Below are 20,325 nucleotides of genomic sequence, written 5' to 3' on the forward strand. Positions count from 1 at the left end.
TTCTTAAGGAACTTACATCCGTGTTGTGTGTAGATATATATGTATGTAGCTTTTGGCCTCGAAAATCACTTCTTTTGTCCGTCGTCGTCGATAAACTTAATACTTGGATCCCGAGCATGGTTTCATTACATGCCTGTCCAGCATCTCTTCGAGCTAAACTTGAGCCCTGAAAATTCTGTCTGCTTGAATTCGTGCGGACCTTCCTGGATAATGGGAGCTTGGCTCGACATCGTACTTTGCCATACAGATGAAAGTTTGATAATGATTGGGAATATTAATAAGGCCCACCCAAAAAAAAAAACAAAAAGGAAAAACAAAGGCCCAATGAGCCCTCAGAAGGATATGACGGCGTCAAATTATCCTTTTCTTTTTCTCTTAATTAAGGAAGAGCGTTCACGGTGGGACTCGAACCCACAATCTCCCGCTCCGGAGGCGAGCGCCTTATCCATTAGGCCACGCGAACTGATTGATGTCTCGGTACCAACTTGAAAGAGCACAACTTGACATCATCCTCTAACAATGAGTAAATGATCTACTCTGCGTCGAAATCCCGGTATCGCCTCTCTCAAATCCCGAGGGATTAGTGCATCGCAAGTTAGAAATCCGTCCAAAAGAATCAGATAACAGAAACAAACTGCAAGTTGGAATCCGAGCAACTTTTAATCACAATTAAACAAAGTGTGATAAGGCCCTTTCAAATATATATATATCTATCTTTACAGTGCTGAAATATACAAAAGCCAGCATTTGTCCGAATGTTTCTATCACGAATAAGCTTAAAATTCAACAACGTTGTCTACGACCAAACCACTCCGGGTAGCAGAAAAAAAATGCACATAACCTCCATGGCAACTATATACCATTTTCGTCAGTCACGTCGCCTTTTTGGTTAGAAGAACTGCATTCTCAGAGTAAATGCTGCACAAGCCTGAATGTCTACATGTTCAAAGTCTCAAACAAGCTTACATGATCAAATATCGGACTTCTTTACCTGTACTTCATATATCTACTGAATTCCTTCACGCCTTGGAGCTTTCAGTCCCGGAGATATCACTGTCAGTAATCCGTTAGATAGGATCTCAAATAAGACCTTGTCGAGGTGCCATTGAAATGATTGGCAATTCCAGACTCGTGCTTTAGCGCTCTCAGTCAGTCATGGGCCAGATAATATCAAAAGATCTCAGAGTCGATTCACCGAGGTCCCATTGAGATGGAAATACCCACGGGCATTGCAAAACTCTTCACCCACACCTCAGAATCCATAAACGACTTCCGGATCAAAAGAGCAGCCCTTTCCATGTCCGGCCTTCTACGAGGATCATCCTCCACGCAGTCGAGCGCCAAATTCACCATCTTCTCAGCAACATCCACAGGGTACGAATCCTTCAACCTCTTATCAATCCACCTCCTCACATCACCTCCATTAACCGCTTCTCTCGCTCTCTCTATGACACTCACTCTCTTCTGACGCCCATCATCAAACACATACTTCAGCGCCTCCTCTCCGCTCAGCAGCTCCAAGATCACAACCCCGAATGCATACACATCAGACCGCCGAGTAGCAACACCAGTCGACACAAACTCAGGTGACATGTAACCTCGAGTCCCCTCTAACTTCATTGCCTTGCTACCTGTTCTTCGGAACTTCCTATCATCTCCAGAATCCTTCGACTCAAGGTTCTCCTCTTCCACTGCCTCCCCACACAATTCAGCTGTCCCAAAGTGGCAGATTTGAGCATTCAAGGAATCCTCCATGATCACGATGCTGGAGCTCTTTATGTGATTATGGACGAAACCCGAGTTTCTCCCCGTGCAGTTGTGGATGTAATCGAGTCCGTTAGCTATATCGGAGGCGATCTTCATCCTAGAGAGCCAATTAGACAGCACGGTGAAACTGGGGTTTACGCTGGTCCTCAGGCACTCGCCGAGGCTCGCACCTTTAACGTACTCGTACACGAGATAAATACAGCTCCCCGAAATGGAAGCACCGAGGAGCTTGATTATGCTCGCATGGTGAATCTTACAGATCAGAGAGAGGCGTTCGCTGAGCTGTGGAGTGTCCATCTCGCGCTTGAGCTTCCTCTGGAAGACGACAACGTCTCGGCCGCGCAGCGTGCAGCGCCACGAGGAGGATGAGCTGGAGGAGGAGAACCGTCGGGCGGAGAGGCCGTCGGTGGCGGCGCGGATCTCGGAGAAGTGGTAGATGTTGGGGTTTTCCGGCAGGAGCTGGTCTTTGAGGCGGGAGAGAGAGGGCTGCGTTGAGAGGGAAGAGTTTGAGGAGTAATTGTTCTGACTGGAATTGTAACCGGCGAAGTTGATGCTCGTGAAATTGCTTCGCACGGACGAAGATTTCGAATTTCTCGAGGATGACGGTCTCGCGGTTCTCGAGGGCTTCGGTTCCATGGCGTCCACCGCCATTTTCGTCCTGCACATAGATGTCCCGACGGATGGGTTAGGCGTCCGCTATCGTGGGGTATGGGGCGTACTATTGGAGTTTTGCCGGATTTTGAGGTTTCCGTGGAGAGGGAAAGAGTAGACTGCCTCGTGGCGGTGGTGGAGAGGCGGCGCCGCCGTCTGGTTGCTGGAGGGAGGAGTATTTCATTGGTCCAGACGCGTAGAAGGGCGGCGATAGGGACTATTCGTTCTTTTTTTCGGTACAAAATGCTGAAATTCAGAAATCCAATTGATCTGAAAATAATTCAGTCAAGAATTGAGACCCGAGATCTTACCTAAACATAACAGTCACTGAACGCTTGAATCAATTCAACAGGGAATATGTATTCCGTTGTTTGATGAATAGAAACGAGGAGGAAAGCAATGGGACTCCTATTCCACATTCCGTTCTGGGATTTCTTTTTTCCCCTCATTTTATATGAATAACTGTTCTTGGAGGTATGCAGTCAAGTCCTTATCAAAGACTTGTCTGAACGAGAACGGATTTTTATGCTTCAACTGTTCAATTGACGGACATATACATTCGATGACACGGCAAATGGAGCCTGTAACACGTCAGTCTACAACGCGTTATACATGGAATATGTATCACCTTAATGGTAAATCCGAACTTGCAAAGGTACAATATCAAATCGTTCACTTCTTCTCAAGAAATGCGAATCGATGACCATCTAAATGCTTTCTGAGCTGATAATATATATGCTCATGCTCCCAAGGAAGGGACAATACTTGAGTTCAGTGACTGAAAATTGAGTCATTTCCAAATACAAGAGTAAATGTTTTGTATTTGAATAGCCGATTGAAAATTTCGTAACTAGCCCCAATAATTTTCCTCAAGAAAGATCCGCCTTATGTTCTTAAAAGCGGATTTTTGTTACAGGAGCCACTGATACAAAAAAAATAATTTATTTATTTTGATGATGATATTTGGCATTGGTCGTATTTATTTAACCTCATTTCCTTTTTTACCATAGACTACAGTATTATATCTAATAATGAGTCGACGATGACGAATTATCGATGCAATGCAACCATCGAGGTTCATTTTATTGTGTGTACTGTTACTTGATTATGATTGGAATATCCCGCGTTAGATGTCCCGAACGAGGTTCGCTGCAGAAAGCATTGCTATTGGTTCGCTCATTCCGTCGAAAACTCAGATAAGATGAGGAAGGCAGTAGTTTGCCTTCTGCACCCTCGCACTTCTTACTCGTACGAGGTTCTGCTAGTCTCATGCTCAGGGAATCTGAATCGAATGTGCAGAATCCGATCCGGAGACGGTTTGTGGAGATAAGTCTGTTGGGCACTTCCTTTGATCAGTCCAGGAAAAAGGAACACTAGGAAGTTGGTTTAAGCACTTGCCCGAGTAATCCTAAGTCGGGTCTTTAGGCCACAATGCAACATCCGTGGAGAAAGTCTTATCATACGTCCTAGGTTCGCCCGAAAACTATGGTCCGGTAATTATTGGTAATGAGTCTCTGCTCCGGATATAATCCTAGGTTGCCAAGGATGGACCCAGAATTTTGGTCGATAGGGACAAGGGAAAGTAACTTGACCTAATCAGGGACGAATATAAGTAATTTCACTAAAAATGATTATAAAAATTTATAATTTTCATATAATGTTAAAATTTTTGAGAGCCCGACTGTCACCCTAGAGTCGCTCTACAAGAATGGCTCTTTAGGCCTCAATACAACATCCTTAATATACATCCTCGAAGAGGTTCGGTCGGAAAACTAACTATAACTCAGTATTACCAGCAATGACTCTGCCCCGGAATCAAATTACCAATCTGAAGGAGTGGAAGTCCTGCAACATCTGCAGCATCGAGTGTATTGCAGAGGGAAATGTTCCATCCCCCAAATATCGATGTTTGGTTCCAAAATGATCACTTTGCTGATATCCACAAGAAGAAAGGTTTATGTACAGATCAAAGATCTATTGTCTCGGAAAGTACAGTCGATACACTCGCGTTAGCCCCGGAAATACAACTCCTTATTATTGGACTTAACTGTACATACTACAAAGTACCATCAGTCCTCTACTTGCATAACAGAGTTTCTGCAACCTTTGTAACATTCTCAACGGTGAAACCGAACTTCTTGAAGACCTCCGAATATGGCCCACTTGCTCCAAACTCATCCACCCCGATCACCACTCCTTCCCTCCCGACGTACTCCCTCCACCCGACAGGCGATCCGGCCTCCACACTCACCCTCTTTATCACGTTCGAGGGAAGAACCCTTTCCTTGTACTCCCTCGGCTGCCAGTCGAATAGCCGCCAGCAGACCAGCGACACCACTCTCACCCTCCTCCCGCCCTCTCTCAACTTCCTCGCACTCATCTCGCAGAGGCACAGCTCTGACCCAGTACCAATTAGTATGATCTCAGGCAATTGTCCGCCTGAATTGTCGCTTATTACGTATCCGCCTCTCTGGACTTCCTCCGACACTGTTCCTTCCAAGTTTGCCTGTACCTTCTGTCGGGACAGCGCGATCAGACTTGGCCTGTCTCGGTTTTTAACAGCTACCTTATAGGCCCCAGCAGTTTCGTTTCCATCTGCAGGCCTAAATACCAGGAGACGGGGGATGGCTCGGAGGCCTGCAAGCTGCTCCACGGGCTGGTGGGTCGGCCCGTCCTCCCCGAGCCCGATTGAGTCATGGGTCATGATATATATGACTCCGGCATGGCTCAAAGCGGAAAGGCGTATCGGGTTCTTCATGTAATCAGAAAAGATTAGGAAAGTGGCCGCAAATGGGATCAGGCCACTCCCATGCAACGCTATCCCGTTCGAGATCCCACCCATCGCATGCTCACGGACTCCAAACCGGATATTGCGGCCCCATGGGGAGTTTGACTGGAAATCGCCGTGATCGTGGAGGTAAGCTTTGTTCGAGGTGGCAAGATCAGCGCTTCCTCCAATCAGTCCTGGGAGGACTTTAGCCAGATGGTTCAGGCACTTGTCTGAGTAACCACGAGTAGCATCCACAGGATCAGACATATTCCATTTCTGTCCAGACCATATTAGAAAACCATCAGCCAATTCAATATGTTTAGCCGTGCACTAAAACTGCAATGAGAGATATCCAGGGACACATTCTATTTGGTATTTACCGGCAACAAGTTTTCCCATCCCGGAAGCAGACCATTGCTAAGGAGCAATCGAAGTTCTGCTACATGTTGAGGGTATTTGCTTTGGTACGCGTACAGCTTCGAGTACCACTCTTTCTCAAGTCTCTCTCCGTTATCTATCTGTTCTTGCATTTCCCTGAACACAGGCAATGGCTTTATATGAATCCACTTCTATTGGAAATTCTGCACACATTCAACAGGTCATTGAAATGCCCAAAATATTTGATATCATATAAATGCGGACCTATGCAACATCGGGATGACATGGAAAGGCTCTCGGCAACCCCAATTGATTCTCTCTCTCATCTTCTTTACATCTTCTTCATTGAAGGTCCCATGATGTGCTTTGGACGTCCCTTCTTTTCCTGACAGTTTCCCTATCAGAGTTTTCACCTGCAGTTAGAGGAAGATTTCCATATAAGCATGTTCTTTCGAACCATTATAATGGAATTATAGCAAGAGAAGTCACAAAATGTGTCGAAAGGCGATAAAAACTTCCACGGACCTTGATGAAAGTAGGCCTTTCGGTCTCATTGAAAGCTAAATGTAGTGCATCTTTGAAAGATTTAAGATCACTGTGAATGTTCTCGACTGTAATCGTATTCCAACCGAGTGCTCTGAATCGAGCAGACACATCTTCGGAGAAAGCCAATGAAGTAGGTCCATCGATGGTGTTATGATTGTCATCATAAATTAAGGTGAGCTTGTGGAGCTTCCAGTGAGCAGCCAAAGAAGCGGCCTCATGGGCTATTCCTTCCATTGCGCATCCATCTCCCATTATGCAATATCTGCGGCGAAAAATGAAGAAATATATTAATGCTGTTGACGTTATAGCGGTCGAATCCAAAAGTAGATTATCATACGACTTACGTCCGATGGTCAAAGATTACTGCATCGGGTTTGTTATATCGAGCTGCTAAGTGGGCTTCGGCCAATGCGATGCCTACGGCATTAGCTACACCCTGTCCAAGGGGGCCTAAAAGCAAAATTCAAAACGTAAAATTTAACCAAATTCTATAGAACAAGTCATTGCTTGGTGGCAATAATATGACTCTTTCACGGGACAAAGAGATCTAGATGGATTCGTACCAGTAGTTACTTCAATTCCTCTGGTCACTATATTCTCAGGGTGACCAGGAGTCCGACTGCCAAGCTTGCAGAGACGCTGTAAGTCTTGTATCTGCGGACAAAGAGTGCTTCTCAATTGCATCGAAATAGTTAAGAAAGTGATCTCAAAGAAATATAGAAGAACACGAAAGAAAGTTCATGAGGCTAAGCATTCGACATGTTGCTCGATGCAGAATACAGAATCATCCGGATGATCCCCAAACTGAGTCTAGCAATTGACATCAACCCGTTTTTATCGATCCAATCCTAACCTTCTGCTTGACATCGGATTAGACGAGTTCAAGCTGCAGAATATTATCGATTCAGCTTTTTCTGAAACTGTTCATTGCCGCGAATGAACGGTATCCAAGCCGATCAGCTGCTTAAAATCAATTAAAAAACAGCATAGCCAAAGGTTCATGCGCTGATCATGAGTAGTTCATGCTCACCTGAACAGAGTCAAAACCAGCAAGATGGAGGCATACATACTGAAGCAGACACCCATGCCCCGCGCTCAGGACAAACCTGTCCCTGTTAATCCAATCCGGGTTTCTCTGGTTATACTTCATAGCGTGCCTATATAACACATACCCGACCTCGGCCATCCCGAGGGCCATTCCAGGGTGACCGGCCTTGGCATTCTGCACCGAATCCACTATCAGCATCCTAATATTGTCCACGCACCTCTTGTCCACCAAATCCTGCAAGACATCAAAGTTAATAATATCATTGCCGTTTAATTTGTGACTGATCCGTGAAACAGATTGAACATAAGTGTAAGTTTTCGACCACCTGAAAGATATCATCGTCAATGTCCTCGAACTTGTCCCAGTTGATACTTGGGAGCTGGTGGTGTCCGTATGCTCTGCTCAGCTCTTCCGTCCATGAAAGCTTGTAGTCCTTGGAGAGAGACTTCGGTCTGGTGGTTACCTCAGTTCTGAGGCAACAGTAGGGTTTAACTATATGCCCTCTGCATGATCTGCTCTGTCTCTGGGTAATGACATCCCCGGAAGGTGGAGAGGGGGGTTGGTAGAACAGTAGGGATGATATCGCCATGGAGGAAAAAGATGGGATTTTCTGTTCGCAGGCAAAGAGATGAAAGCAACCTCAGAGATACCGAGCCTCGCCGCCATCGACGGGGGAGTTTTATATGCACCCATGGTACCGCAAGGGGCAACAGGTGGACTACTGAATCAAAGCGAGCCATGGACATCTCACGCGATGATAAAGGCGAGTTTGACTAGGAGTTCTTGCAGGGGACAGCACAACAGAGAGCAGAAAACTGAGAAAAGGACTCCATGGACGTGCCTCTCATGTAGAGGACCAAACTTCTTAGTGCACTTGGCAACATTTGGAGTGTCACATATCGAGCTTGATAGAAGTTCAAAAGGTCACTTTTGCCCTCATTGACTTTGGCTTTCTTTTTCTTTACTTTTTATTTTATTTTATATTGATAAGTAAAAAGGGACCGTGGGGCAGCCGATGCAGCGATATATGGCCCGAATTCCGGTCGCAGATGTACTATTTGAGCCGTAATTATACTGGGATCCAAGGGTCCAGGTTCATCACCGTATACTCAGTAAGGTATCAAAAGAACAATACTCATTTACAATTCTATAGTCCGAGAATACTATCACTACACCATTTATGTACAAGTTTATAGTCTGAGTACTACTACCTCAAGTTAGTTCGACAACAAATAGGAGGACATTCCCCTCTTATTTGCTCCTAGACTTGAAGCTCTGATCTAGTTCTTGGAACACTAGTACGTTCCCAATTGATTTACACTTCATTGGTGATTTTGACTCAGCTAAACCACAAATTGTCCTTAGCTTATCAGCTGGAATATAATTCTTGTATTATAGTGTAAAGTTGATATTGATGGTGAAATATTTTTAATATAATTTATATTCTTATACTTAAATAAAGTCTATTCACATGAACTGTTGCTTGTCAGCTGCAGTATGTGTTGTGGCTTAATGACTTGTTTAGATCTCGATGAAAGGACTTGGAGACATTTTCACTGGCTTGTGCGAAAATCCAATTTTGATTACTATACCTCCATTGATGGGTTGTTTGTCTTTGCTGAATATATCAGTCATAAATGTGGCAAAAAGAAGCCAAAAAAAAAAAAAGACCACAGAAACATGAGAAAAGTACAAATTTATCCCAAGTCACAGTTACAGATATGTTGAGAGAACTTTTCAAGAACTTGCATACCCAAAAAAAATAATAATAACAAAAAAAGCATTGACCATCGATTGTTTTCTTCTTCTTCATTGGTATGATGACGATGTGATATGAGTAAAATGTTCCCCTAGCAGATAGGAAGAGGAGCTCCGTTCCACTCCTTGAGGCAGTCCATCAATGGGTCGATCAACTTCCCTTCACACATTGCCGTGAACACCTTGTCGAAGTCCTCCCCTGGGGACAGGACCTTCTCCCCCGTGAGCATCCCAGTCCCGAGCTCCTCCCTCACAAACCGGTACAGCGGATAAGACCGGCATTTCTCGATCCGGTTCTCGACCTTGGAGCTCCCAGCCTCGTGCTCAGCACGTGCCTTCTCCACTTCCTTCGGGAGCACCGCCTTCAGCTCCTCCTCGAAGGCGGCTATCTTCTGGAAGATGGAGGTGGTTGGGTTCAGTTCTTTTTCCCCGTTGCTCAATGCGGAGTCGACCAGGACTTGTCTCAGCTTCTGCATCAACGGGTAGTTCGGGCTGCAGGGGTCGTCAGCGTAGGCGAACACATGCTCCCGCTCGACGGTCTGGATCAGGCCCAGCTCGGAGTGCCGGGCCTCGTGGAGTTCCCCTTGAGGACCCGTCAGGAGGACTTTCCTAGCAACTTGGCCGACGGTGTTCCTCACTGTGCTCTTTAGGATCTCCTCCAAGTGCCTCAAGTCAATGGCTTGGCAGAGGGCTATCAGGAATGTGGAGGACATGAGTTTCAGCACGTCCACCGCCTCGGCCGTCTTCCGGGACGAGATCAGACCCAGCGAGTTCACGTCTTGGTTGTGTTGCTCCGCGCTCTGGACGTGGTTCGTCACCGGATTCGCCAGGAACTGGAGCTCGGAGCAGTACGAGGCCATTGCGATCTCTGCCCCCTTGAACCCGTAGTCCAAGCTCGGGTTCCTCCCACCGGACAAGTTTGAGGGGAGCCCGTTGTTGTAGAAGTCATTCACGAGCTCGGAGAACTGAGCGAACATCAGCTTCCCGATCGAGGCGAGTGCGAGCCGGGTGTTGTCCATGGACACCCCGATCGGGGTCCCCTGGAAGTTCCCGCCATGGAGGGCCTTGTTCCTCGAGACGTCGATTAACGGGTTATCGTTCACGGAGTTAATTTCCCGCTCGATCATCTTTGTTGCAGCCCGGATCACTTCTATCTGGGGCCCGAGCCACTGGGGAGATGTCCTCAGGGCGTAACGGTCCTGTTTGGGCTTCTGGAGGGGGTCCATTTCGTGCAATCTCTCGGCCTCTTTGACGTAAGAGCTCCCGTCTAAGATGTGCTCCATTATGGCAGCGGCCTCGATTTGGCCCGGGTGGTGCTTCAGTTTATGCGTCAAGTGGTCCGTGAATTCGGGCTTGCCTTGCATGACTTCGGCGAAGATTGCCGAGAGAACCTCTGACATGACTGCCAATATGTTGGCCTCGAAGAGGACTATGGATGCCAAGCCGGACCCGACCGCCGTGCCATTCACCATAGCGAGGCCTTCCTTGGGCTGCAGCTCGAAGAACCCGCTCTCAATCCCAGCCAGACTGAAGGCCTGGGTAGCATCCAGTGTCTCGCCATTGGGCCCGACGGCCTTGGAGTTGGGCCTGCCCGTTAATAGCCCAGCAATGTAGGACAGTGGGACGAGGTCGCCCGATGCCGTGATGGTTCCCCTAAGCGGTAAGCACGGGGTGATGTTGTGGTTGAGGAGTTTTGTGATGGCTTCCAGGATCTCAAACCTGATGCCGGAGTACCCCTGGAGGAGGGTGTTGATCCTCACCAACATGGCCGCTCGGGTTGCCGAGTGCGGCAGCGTGTGGCACGACTCTGTCCCGTTCCCGAAAATGCCAGCATTCAAAAATCTGTGACAATAAAACTTCATTAGACAGCTAGCATTAACGTTAACGATAGCAATTAAAGAAGTGAATGGGACGGCCAACTGTATTGCAGGTTGGTCTGTGGATTTTCCACAAGAAATGGACTCTTGTCTTGATAGGGACAAATTGATTGTAATCAAATGAGCCTTCTTGTTTAGCCCACTCCAAGTGGGCCCCCCATTAATCTAAACTTTGCAGCTACTTTTATCGCACATATATATATATATATACGTTTTAACAATTCATAAAAAAAAAAAACATTTAACATACTTCTATTAAATAATGAGAAGCCACTTAGAATAAATTACTATTATTATATACATATATATGGCGTAAAAATGGATGAAAAAAACAATATTTCATTTTCTTGGAAGTAATGTGCCTGCAAATCATAATTTAAGTTTTTTTTCCAGGTTACAAAAAATATTATTTTTAATTACTCTTTTTTTTCCGGTTATAAATGAGGCCCAATGTCTAGTACAATAAAAGATATTTTTTTTCTTTTTTTTTATCTAAAGGAAATATAATCGAAATATTATGAGAGAATTCCAGTTTAACCAATAAGATGGTCCCTAAATTTAATTTGGGGACACAAAGAATCCACAGTTTGCATAAATGAGTGAGCTGTTATCATTTATGTCTTTTGGACAACTCTCAGGTGAATCCGCAAAATATGCACTCATTAAATTATTAATTAGATACTACCGAAAAAAAATATTAAATTAGATTGTAACCGGAAAAGATTATTAAATTAGATTGAGAATATGTCACAGTCTCTACTAAAAAAAATTAAATTTAATGTTCAGAATGTTCGAACTACACATAGTGCATGTGTAGCCAGCTACATGGAGGATCGATATCATAGGATGTTTCATTTTTTTTAATACTTAACATGTAAAAACTATTATGGCAACCGACGGATATGTGTCATAGAAAGTACATTTGCTATAAATTACGTGAAGACTTCGTGCCCTGAGTTCAACTGGGATGTTAAGGGAGTTGAACCTGTCATCTACCAACCATATAAAAATGTTCACTTATCCACATATAATAAAGAGCACAAAGGCCCATTATATGTTTTTCTTCCTGTCCACTAGTAATATATATATATATATATATATATATATATATAATTCATGACAAATACATGTAGGACAATATGTATTATTCCCGTTTTTAGATTCTAAAAAGAAAAAGAAAAAGAAAATATATTTTCCTGAAAAAGGAGAAAAAACACATCTCCTTAATTTTTCACATTATAGAGAGAATGATTTTCTAATTTCCATGTATGAGTCAATATTATTCCTCATCTCTAATTAGAGACGTCTAGATAAATTTTCTCGATAATCTTTTTATCTTGTATAATATGTATTTTAACAAATCTGACCAATTTTTCCATGGGACCATGGCTTTTTGTTCCATGAGCACAAAGTTTACTCTCATCAATGGCAAAACCCGTAATTTTCCTAGCAAACTCATTTTATTATTAATTAACTTGCCAATCAGCTTATAATACAATGATTATCGAAAGATGATATGATTACATTATTTTGACCCAAACTTACTCAATCGGTGACATGCCAACTAGTTAACGGCACACAAAATCCCCAGAACAAATTTATTAGAAGTATTTACGTGCATGTATATATATATATCATATTATATTAATGAAGTTCATAGAGAGTTGAACGAAAAATTGGATTAGACAGGTTTATTCTTACCTAAGTACATACGACCCTTCACCTAATCACAATACTGGAGCAGATCACTGAAACCGACCCAAAACTAACACCTAGGAAAATAGCTGAGCTACTCCTCTTCATCTTTTTTTTTTTTTCCCACCTCTTTCTTTTAGGCAACCAATAGTTTGAGCTATCTGTCGATACTTTCGTTTATGTATGAAACGAGAATTGAATTCTATACGAATCCAAGCACAAGAAGAAGCCACAATTAATGTCATGAACTTTTAGATATGTAATCTGATTGTATAAAGTTACGAGACATGCTTATTCGTTGTTACTCTATTATACGTTTGGAAGACTTTCCGATAAACAGTAACGAATGAGTGGCAAATTAAGTTACTCCTAGCCGTACTTGGTAAAGAATAATAAGAAGAGAAGAAACAATAGAGATCATATATATATATATATAGAAAGTTATATATAAAGATACCTTATAAGCTCCTTTTGAAGGGCTCCACCCTGCTTGGTCCTCCTATGGGAAGTGGCTCCAAACCCTGTGGTGACCCCGTAGCTGTCAGTACCCTTGTTCATGCTGTCCATGACCCAGTCGCTGCTGGCCTTCACGCCGGCCCTCGCCTCCTCCGACAGCTCGACTCTGGCCCCCAAGCTGGCGGCTGCTGCAGCCACCACCTGAGCTATCGTGAGGGACTCGCCACCAAGTCGGACCACCGGCCTCCGAGACTCGGCCACCATCCTCAACACCTCGTCAAGGTGGCTCCCCTTTAACGACTCTGCCATTGCGCCCCAATTCAAAGGGTCGCTGCTGCTGTTGCATAGTTTCCCTAAGAGCCCGCTGGTGACGCCGCTGCCATTTTCGTGAGCTATCTCCATGTTCTCCATTGCTAAGTAGCTAGTTATATTATTTCTCTTTCCACACCCGGATATGCTTGAAATGATATCTACAATGATCGGACGTTGGAGTCACGGGAATACTGAGAAAATCGACAAAGAGCCGTCCGCTTGTTGCAGAGGAAATGGAATGAATCGAACTTGTGAGCTAATCGTACGTGCGTACGTAAATCAATAGAGAAAAAGAAAATGGTGTAGAATGTATGTAGTGCTTGTTCTTAATATATTTGGCAGGAAAAATTTCAGGCAATGAAGAGTGAAATTTTCCCTGAGAAGTAATAGCCCCCAAATCGACATCCTTAAATAGGGCCGGGAAATAGGAGATCGATCGCCATTGAAGTGTCGGGTGGGGTTGGGCCGATGGGTTAGTTGAGATGTGTGACCAGCCGTTGGATTAAGCTTGGTCATGGAAGGGTAGGATCATGACACGTGGACGACGTGTGGGCAGATAACATTCACTGGAACAAATCCACGCGGGTTTCTTTACTTGTCAAAAGCTAATATGAGCCGAAGGGCGACGGGGGTTGGTGAGAGGCAAGACCACGACAGCCGGTCGTCATTTTACGAGTTTTTCGCCTTTTTTTTTTTGGTTGTAATGGTATTGATTTCCAATTGGTAGAATATTTTCATAAAGTATTTTTAATAAAAAAAATATATGCTTAACTTATGTTGTTTTGGGTAAAGAACGAAGGCAAAATATCTAATAATAGTTGTTTATTTGCATATATAGATATATTTTTTGTTATGTTATTAATATATAAACTAAAATTAGTGGCATGCACGAAACTACAATAATGATAATTATTGGGACTTATGAGGAAGAACATATTCAGCAACATGAACTTATACACATATATATATATGCTTCATTTACTTTACGTTAATTAACTGATGCATATGTGTTATGGTTTCATTTATTTTAATTACCTGTACTAATACAAATATATTGAGCTGGTGCCCGGTGGAGTTATTTTATGTGGTGATCAATATTATTGAGCAGGAATATTATTCTTTCACGAAAATGGGAGCAACTATTCAGACAATGGGCATAGAATATGCTTATTCGTTTTACTTCATAAGCGATTTATGACAAGTATTGAATAGACTGTGTGTTTCATTTAGTTGTCAAGCATGAGACATTGTTTTCATGAAGAAGTAAATAATCATCAGAGAATATAAGGCAATGGGGGTCTTTTGTTTGATCAACGATGCGATTCCATCAAAATGGATGGATAACAACACGTCGTACTTTTCTTTTTTATAATGACATATATATATATTTATATATATTATTGATCGTGTAGATATATACTATAACATCGGCATTACGCAATATATATAAATTTTATATTTGCTTTATTTCCATGCAAAAGTGACTGAGAGAAATAACATTTGCATAAGAATTATCAATGAATTACGTATGTGCGGTAGTTAGCTGTATGAGTTCGATGATCAGGACCACGTAACGCTCGTATTAGGTGAGTCCAAATGGGCTGCATTCTTAATTAGATGCAAAAGGGTGTTGACCGGGCCTCTTTGGTTTTTATCAGCAAATTGGTAGCTCTAAATGATTAATTTTTTGAGATGAGATTAATTTAAAACATTTGGTCGACCGAGATATATATCAGATCGTTGGTCAGATCTATATGCATTGACATGTTCTGTTCCATTGTTCGGTGCACCTTCTACAACAGAAATTTAATTAGGGAAAAAAAACTTTATTCAGATTAAAGATTAAGTGAACCATTTTATTTTATTTATGGGTAAATTGCACCGGTAGTCCAAAATGTTTTACAAATGTTTTATTATGGTCCAAAAAGTTTTTTTCGCTGCATGATGGTACAAAATGTTTCAAAGTTGTTTCATGATGGTACAAACCGTCAACTCGAGCTTGACGCCGTCAAGCCGACGCTGACGTGGCTACTACGTGTCACATCCTTGCTGACGTGGCCGAAAAATTTAAAATAATTCTAAAAATTTTAAAACTTTTAAAACTTTTAAAAAATTTTAAATTTTAAAAAATTTTAAAAAAAATTTTAAAATTTAAATTTAAAATTTAAAATAATTTTTTTTTTAAATTAAAAATAATTTTAATATTTTAAAATAATTTTAATTTTAAATTTTAAATTTTTTAAAAATAATTTTTAAAATTTCAAAATTTTTTTATTATTTTTTCAAACTCTTCTTTGTATATTTTATTATTTTTGTATTTTTAAAAAAAATAAAAAAAATTAAAATTTTTAAAAATAATTTTAAATTTTCAAAAGTTTTAAAATATTTTTTTTTTTTTTTTTTCAAAATTTTTACTCTTTTTTTGTTTTTTTAAATTTTTTTTTGTATTTTTTTTGGTTTTTTTTTAAATTTTATTTTTTCTTAAATGACGTGACGCACTATAATTAGTTCCACGTAATAAAAGTGACACATAAGACGCGCCACGTCAGCAAAATGTTAACGGCGTTAGGGCCAATTGACGGTTTGTACCATCATGAAATAACTTTGAAACATTTTGTACCATCATGTAGCGAAAAAAACTTTTTGGACCATAATGAAATATTTGTAAAACATTTTGGACCACAAGTGCAATTTACCATTTATTTTTTTGTGTCCGTAGGAAAGAGAAACAAGTTATTTGTTCGTATATATGATATCATAAAATCATATATTCTATATGGAAATGTGCATATATATGTACATGTGTATAACTCTATCTCCTCTAAGTTTATCGTTCTAGCCAAAAAGACAAAAGACCAATTAATTGTTCAGTAATATATCTATAAATACATAAGAGATATACATAAACAAAAGAAAAGGGACTGACCAATTTTGAAATACATTGAGCACAAAATTCATTTTATCATATAATTTTGTCAGCAATAATAAGTCCTTGAATTGATGAACTCGACCAATTTTTCCATTAAAGATGAAAAAAAAAAATCCTAATTAAGTCTTAACTGCTAAACAAAGTAGTTTTCCAGTATTATTATTATTATTATTTATTTTTATGAGACCATAAAGATACTCAGACGACTTGCTAAGACTAATCATCTGCTATGTCCATGAAAATATCTACATATATGTATATGTGTATTGTACATGCAAGTGTATAAACAGGTCAATGGCCCATTTATCAGTATAGGCTGAACACCAATTACGACAGAAGCACCCTAAAAATTCACCAAGAAATTATAAATCGATACGGGGTTGGTAGTCTTTTCCACTACCTAGAAAGCGGAATAGTGCATCAGATCATATAAAGACAACAATGCTCCAATTCAAAGGAGCGATGATCGATCATCAGATGCATAAATTAATTAATATATGACGTATGTTAATCACCAAGCTTCAATATATCCATCCACCTTTCAGATCCTGCCCCACGGCATGACGTTATTTTAAGCAAAAGCTCGATAGATAAGATGCACGTTTGCTCATACTCGTAACAGAGTTTTGTTCATGTCTTTTCCTTGGTCGTGGTTAATACGTTTGATGGAAAGATCATGGCAATCAATTTCATGTGAACTAATGTGCAAATTAAGTTCGACGTCGTCAACAATATTTATCATCTTCCATGAGGAAATATTCTCAAATACTCTTCCTTTTTTTCATAGTTTATTCCGTACATGTTAACTTCAAGAATGAAAGTAATTAACGAAATGATCACTTTAACTATGTCGTTGTATTAATATACTTTTTACCGCCGGGCGCTGCATTCATCCGAGATTCCCCAACATCCAAAGTCAATGTCGAAAGTTCTATTGGGCAATCCACTAATAATCCAATAATTGGCAACGATATTGAGAGATGTATGCAGCAATATGACCTTTCCGACGTTTCTTAGTCAAAGATAAAGCATCCTGGGCTTAGGTCGAATTAGCTCAAAAGTTAACGAGACTACAAATTAAAAAAAAAATTGCTTGCTTAGGTAATAAGAGTGCCGTGATCAAAATGTTTGTTTAAGTAGAATGGTAGTTCTTAGCGAATTAATTATTAATTAATTTCACCAATACTGGAGACATGTGCATCTGAGAGGATAATATTCTCATCCAACCACGATACAATGAGTATGTATTCTCCTGCATAAGATTTATAAAATTACGTAGTATATGCGCCATATACAGAATCGTTGAATAATTTTTACTTTGCAAGAACTCCGTTGATCTGTACGTTTACTTCATGCGTCATTTTCTCGTCATATGGATGGCTTACACTCATTTACATCATTCTCGGTGAATATATTGAACAAACCAACTTGGGTTATATTGTAGGCTGTATTTGTCAATATTCACTTGGACATACACGCAATGGAAAGAAATCCTGGTAAAAAAATAAGGGGAAAAATGAAAAGAAAATAAAATACAAGCTGAGGGTTGGTGAGCTGAGATAAGTCATGCTCACCACCAACCACCACTTTGCTTATTATTTATTTATTTTTTAAAAATTTTTTCCTCCCTTGGTTGGGGGGTAGGTGAAGCCACTGAGAAGCTCACAATATCTTACAAAGTTGGAGGAACAATTAATCGATGTCTCCTACTGGTCAACTTTATACAACAAATTTATCCGAGAAATTATTCCTTTCCGTAGACAGTTTATGTCAGCAGTTTGCACTTCAAACACAGCCTCTACATCTATTCTTATTTGAAGGAAAAAAAAAACTCTACATATATATTGAATTCTTGATGTATTCATATGATTCCTTACATATATACATGTTAGGAATATTAAAAATGAAAATCAAGCATGGACCATGTGCAAATATTTATGTCTTCCATTAGCATGTATATATATGCATAGAAGAGATTCATGATTTAAGAGATCTATGTATCTCGATTATATGTTTATTGGCTGCAATCTATACCTCCTGTGCGATAGCGCCGTTTTCCTGTATCCCAACTAAGCGTCTACATCGTGCATGAGTCGATCGATTGGCTTCCTCAATTTTTTTTTTTTTTGTGGACGTCTCTTCAATCATGGTAATTTATAGGTGGAAGTGTTTTGTCTGATGTCGATATATAGGGTATGGATGGAATCGTCTGCCCAATTGTCCGAATAGATCAGGGACCGATATTATGTGAAGTTACTGATCCATGGAATAGACTTGAGATTAAAGCACATTTCAAACATGGGAAAGAAGAGGCTGTAATTATGAATTAATTATTATATTCCTTGGAAATTAAGGCTTTTCTTAAATTATAAAAAATATTCATGAGTTTAACATAAGAAAATAGAAAAATATCAATATGGGTTTATTCACGCGATTCGATATTTAATTCTCTTAAGTAATATCTCGAGTTTAAGTTTTGTGAATTGAGAAAATCCATAATTAGAGAAGAGTTTTATCCTGATTGGACTACCCCGACTTAAACTAAATTAGTCGAGGTCCGTTAACTACCAGATACTATGGTGCTTATCGAAGAAAATGAAAAAGTAGAGTGTAGTGGAGTGTCTTATACCATCGCCTAGTAACGAGAGTGTGTGCTAGGTCTGATTATCATTGTGGGACTACTTGTACTTATTTATCTCTAATTATAGACCTATAGACTTCTCTTGTAGCAAAATAATAATAATAATAATAATAATAATAATAAAGAATTGTGGGTAATAACATTCCGAAAATTAAATATGAAAATCTAGATTATTCAACGAAGGCTCATGCACCACTGTGCTTCGTGCATCTGTTTTCTGAAATTAAGGCTTTCGATTACATATATTGTTGTTTGTTGTTGGTTAGCCTTCCTCACCTAATTAAGCACACCCTTGTCTGTCTAAATGGCATGCACGCCGAACATATAAACAAATAGAAAAGCGGGATTCTCATATCATATCTCATGAATTCAGAATTGTACTTTCTTTAGTTAAACAATAATTAAGAGATCAGGCAAGTATGTCTTTCCTCCTGTCCGATATTACCATGTTAGGACATTCCAAAAATAATACAACGACAAAACATTGAATTAATATCCTTCCACCACCGTTTGAATACCGTTCTATCAATCGCCGAATCGATGTGTGAGAGTCCAAAGAATGACAAGGTGGAACATGAAATGAATGTCAACATTGTATTGATCGAATACAACTGATAATAGAATTGAACATGAACAAAAATACAATACAACTATATTTCTGAAACATGAATACAATTACAGAGTGAAAAAGACAAGACACACACAAACCCTACCCTTTCGAACTCCATATTCCTCATTGAAACCTACTTCACAAAAACCTTTGAACTCCTAGAAGATTAGGAAGCAAATGCTGTTCATGTCCGGCCATTTTTTTTTTGAAGCATAAGTTTGACTTATGTTGATCTAAAAGCCAGAGCCAGAGGTGATTGGCAAATAGAATTTCTGAAGTGCCAATAGGTAAGTAGTTTTCTTCACTAATTTTGTTTTTTTTTCCCCCTTTTGGCTTCCATTACTAATGCAAAACCTATGGTATGAAACATGTGAATGTTAACTTTGTAGTTTGTATCCTTTCTAATACGAACTTATGAAAATTTTCAAAAAATGTATCAACTTTTCCGTTTGTATCCTTCTCAATAAGAACTTTTAGATAATATAAAAAAACATATACTTTTGATTTTATATCACATGCATCTAGCGCAAAGTGACTTCTATCGTGAATTCTGACAGATTCCTTTGACGTGACTATCTAATGGCGCTTATGTGGTTGATGGTGGATGACAAGACGAGTCTCTACACTACGAGATTTGATGAACTACCAATGTCGTTATCACCAAGCGTTTGAAAATGATGTCGAATTCATGAGCTCATAAATTGAACTATTCACCAATCGCAGTTCCAATGATGAAACGGAAGGCAACCCATTTTTTTAGTATTGATGAGGTGGACTTGAATGGTATTGGTGGTAGGAACATGAATGATCTCTTTGTAATTAATTTTTTTTCATTCAATGTGGAACGAACAATCGAACTAGTAGGCAAGGTAAGAGATATCTTAGAG

The 20,325-nt window shown here is 40.4% G+C and overlaps 3 protein-coding genes and 1 non-coding gene across 5 annotated transcripts; all 4 read right to left on the minus strand.

The window, feature by feature from the left end:
* Positions 1–390: 390 nt before the first annotated feature.
* On the minus strand, positions 391–463 carry TRNAR-CCG. The gene has a single exon. It is a non-coding gene; the product is annotated as a tRNA-Arg (tRNA).
* A 184-nt stretch (positions 464–647) lies between these two features.
* LOC116189354 (lysM domain receptor-like kinase 3) lies at positions 648–2,877 on the minus strand. Of its 2 annotated transcripts, none has more exons than XM_031518982.1 (2): positions 2,730–2,877; positions 648–2,425 (listed from the first exon to the last, which is right to left on the minus strand). In XM_031518982.1, exons 1-2 carry the CDS (start codon positions 2,735–2,737, stop codon positions 1,192–1,194), a joined length of 1,242 nt encoding a protein of 413 aa, XP_031374842.1. In that variant the 5' UTR covers positions 2,738–2,877; the 3' UTR covers positions 648–1,191. The 2 variants fall into 2 exon arrangements, with proteins under 2 accessions (XP_031374842.1, XP_031374840.1); XM_031518980.1 differs by having other exon boundaries at positions 648–2,644; positions 2,730–2,858.
* Positions 2,878–4,261: 1,384 nt separating this feature from the next.
* On the minus strand, positions 4,262–7,889 carry LOC116215948 (transketolase, chloroplastic-like). Its single transcript, XM_031551776.1, has 8 exons — positions 7,486–7,889; positions 7,143–7,394; positions 6,676–6,766; positions 6,457–6,562; positions 6,092–6,374; positions 5,831–5,979; positions 5,569–5,722; positions 4,262–5,464 (listed from the first exon to the last, which is right to left on the minus strand). The coding sequence occupies exons 1-8, from the start codon at positions 7,747–7,749 to the stop codon at positions 4,496–4,498; spliced, it is 2,268 nt and encodes a 755-aa protein (XP_031407636.1). The 5' UTR covers positions 7,750–7,889; the 3' UTR covers positions 4,262–4,495.
* A 948-nt stretch (positions 7,890–8,837) lies between these two features.
* On the minus strand, positions 8,838–13,650 carry LOC116187719 (phenylalanine ammonia-lyase-like). Its single transcript, XM_031516628.1, has 2 exons — positions 12,948–13,650; positions 8,838–10,760 (listed from the first exon to the last, which is right to left on the minus strand). Exons 1-2 carry the CDS (start codon positions 13,355–13,357, stop codon positions 9,011–9,013), a joined length of 2,160 nt encoding a protein of 719 aa, XP_031372488.1. The 5' UTR covers positions 13,358–13,650; the 3' UTR covers positions 8,838–9,010.
* Positions 13,651–20,325: the final 6,675 nt, after the last annotated feature.

The sequence above is a fragment of the Punica granatum genome, chromosome 8 (assembly GCF_007655135.1).
Source record: "Punica granatum isolate Tunisia-2019 chromosome 8, ASM765513v2, whole genome shotgun sequence".
Classification (NCBI taxonomy): Eukaryota; Viridiplantae; Streptophyta; class Magnoliopsida; order Myrtales; family Lythraceae; genus Punica; species Punica granatum.

Bases quoted from the DNA above. Each gene is read 5' to 3' on its own strand.
- LOC116215948 (XM_031551776.1), bottom strand. From the start codon at position 7,749: ATGGCGATATCATCCCTACTGTTCTACCAACCCCCCTCTCCACCTTCC. The intron at 6,767-7,142 runs GTGAGCATGAAC...CTTTGTCCGCAG, and splicing joins CTGGTTTTGACTCTGTTCAG to ATACAAGACTTACAGCGTCT. The intron at 6,563-6,675 runs GTACGAATCCAT...TTTTGCTTTTAG, and splicing joins AGGAATTGAAGTAACTACTG to GCCCCCTTGGACAGGGTGTA.
- LOC116187719 (XM_031516628.1), bottom strand. From the start codon at position 13,357: ATGGAGAACATGGAGATAGCTCACGAAAATGGCAGCGGCGTCACCAGC. The intron at 10,761-12,947 runs GTATCTTTATAT...TTATTGTCACAG, and splicing joins CTTCAAAAGGAGCTTATAAG to ATTTTTGAATGCTGGCATTT.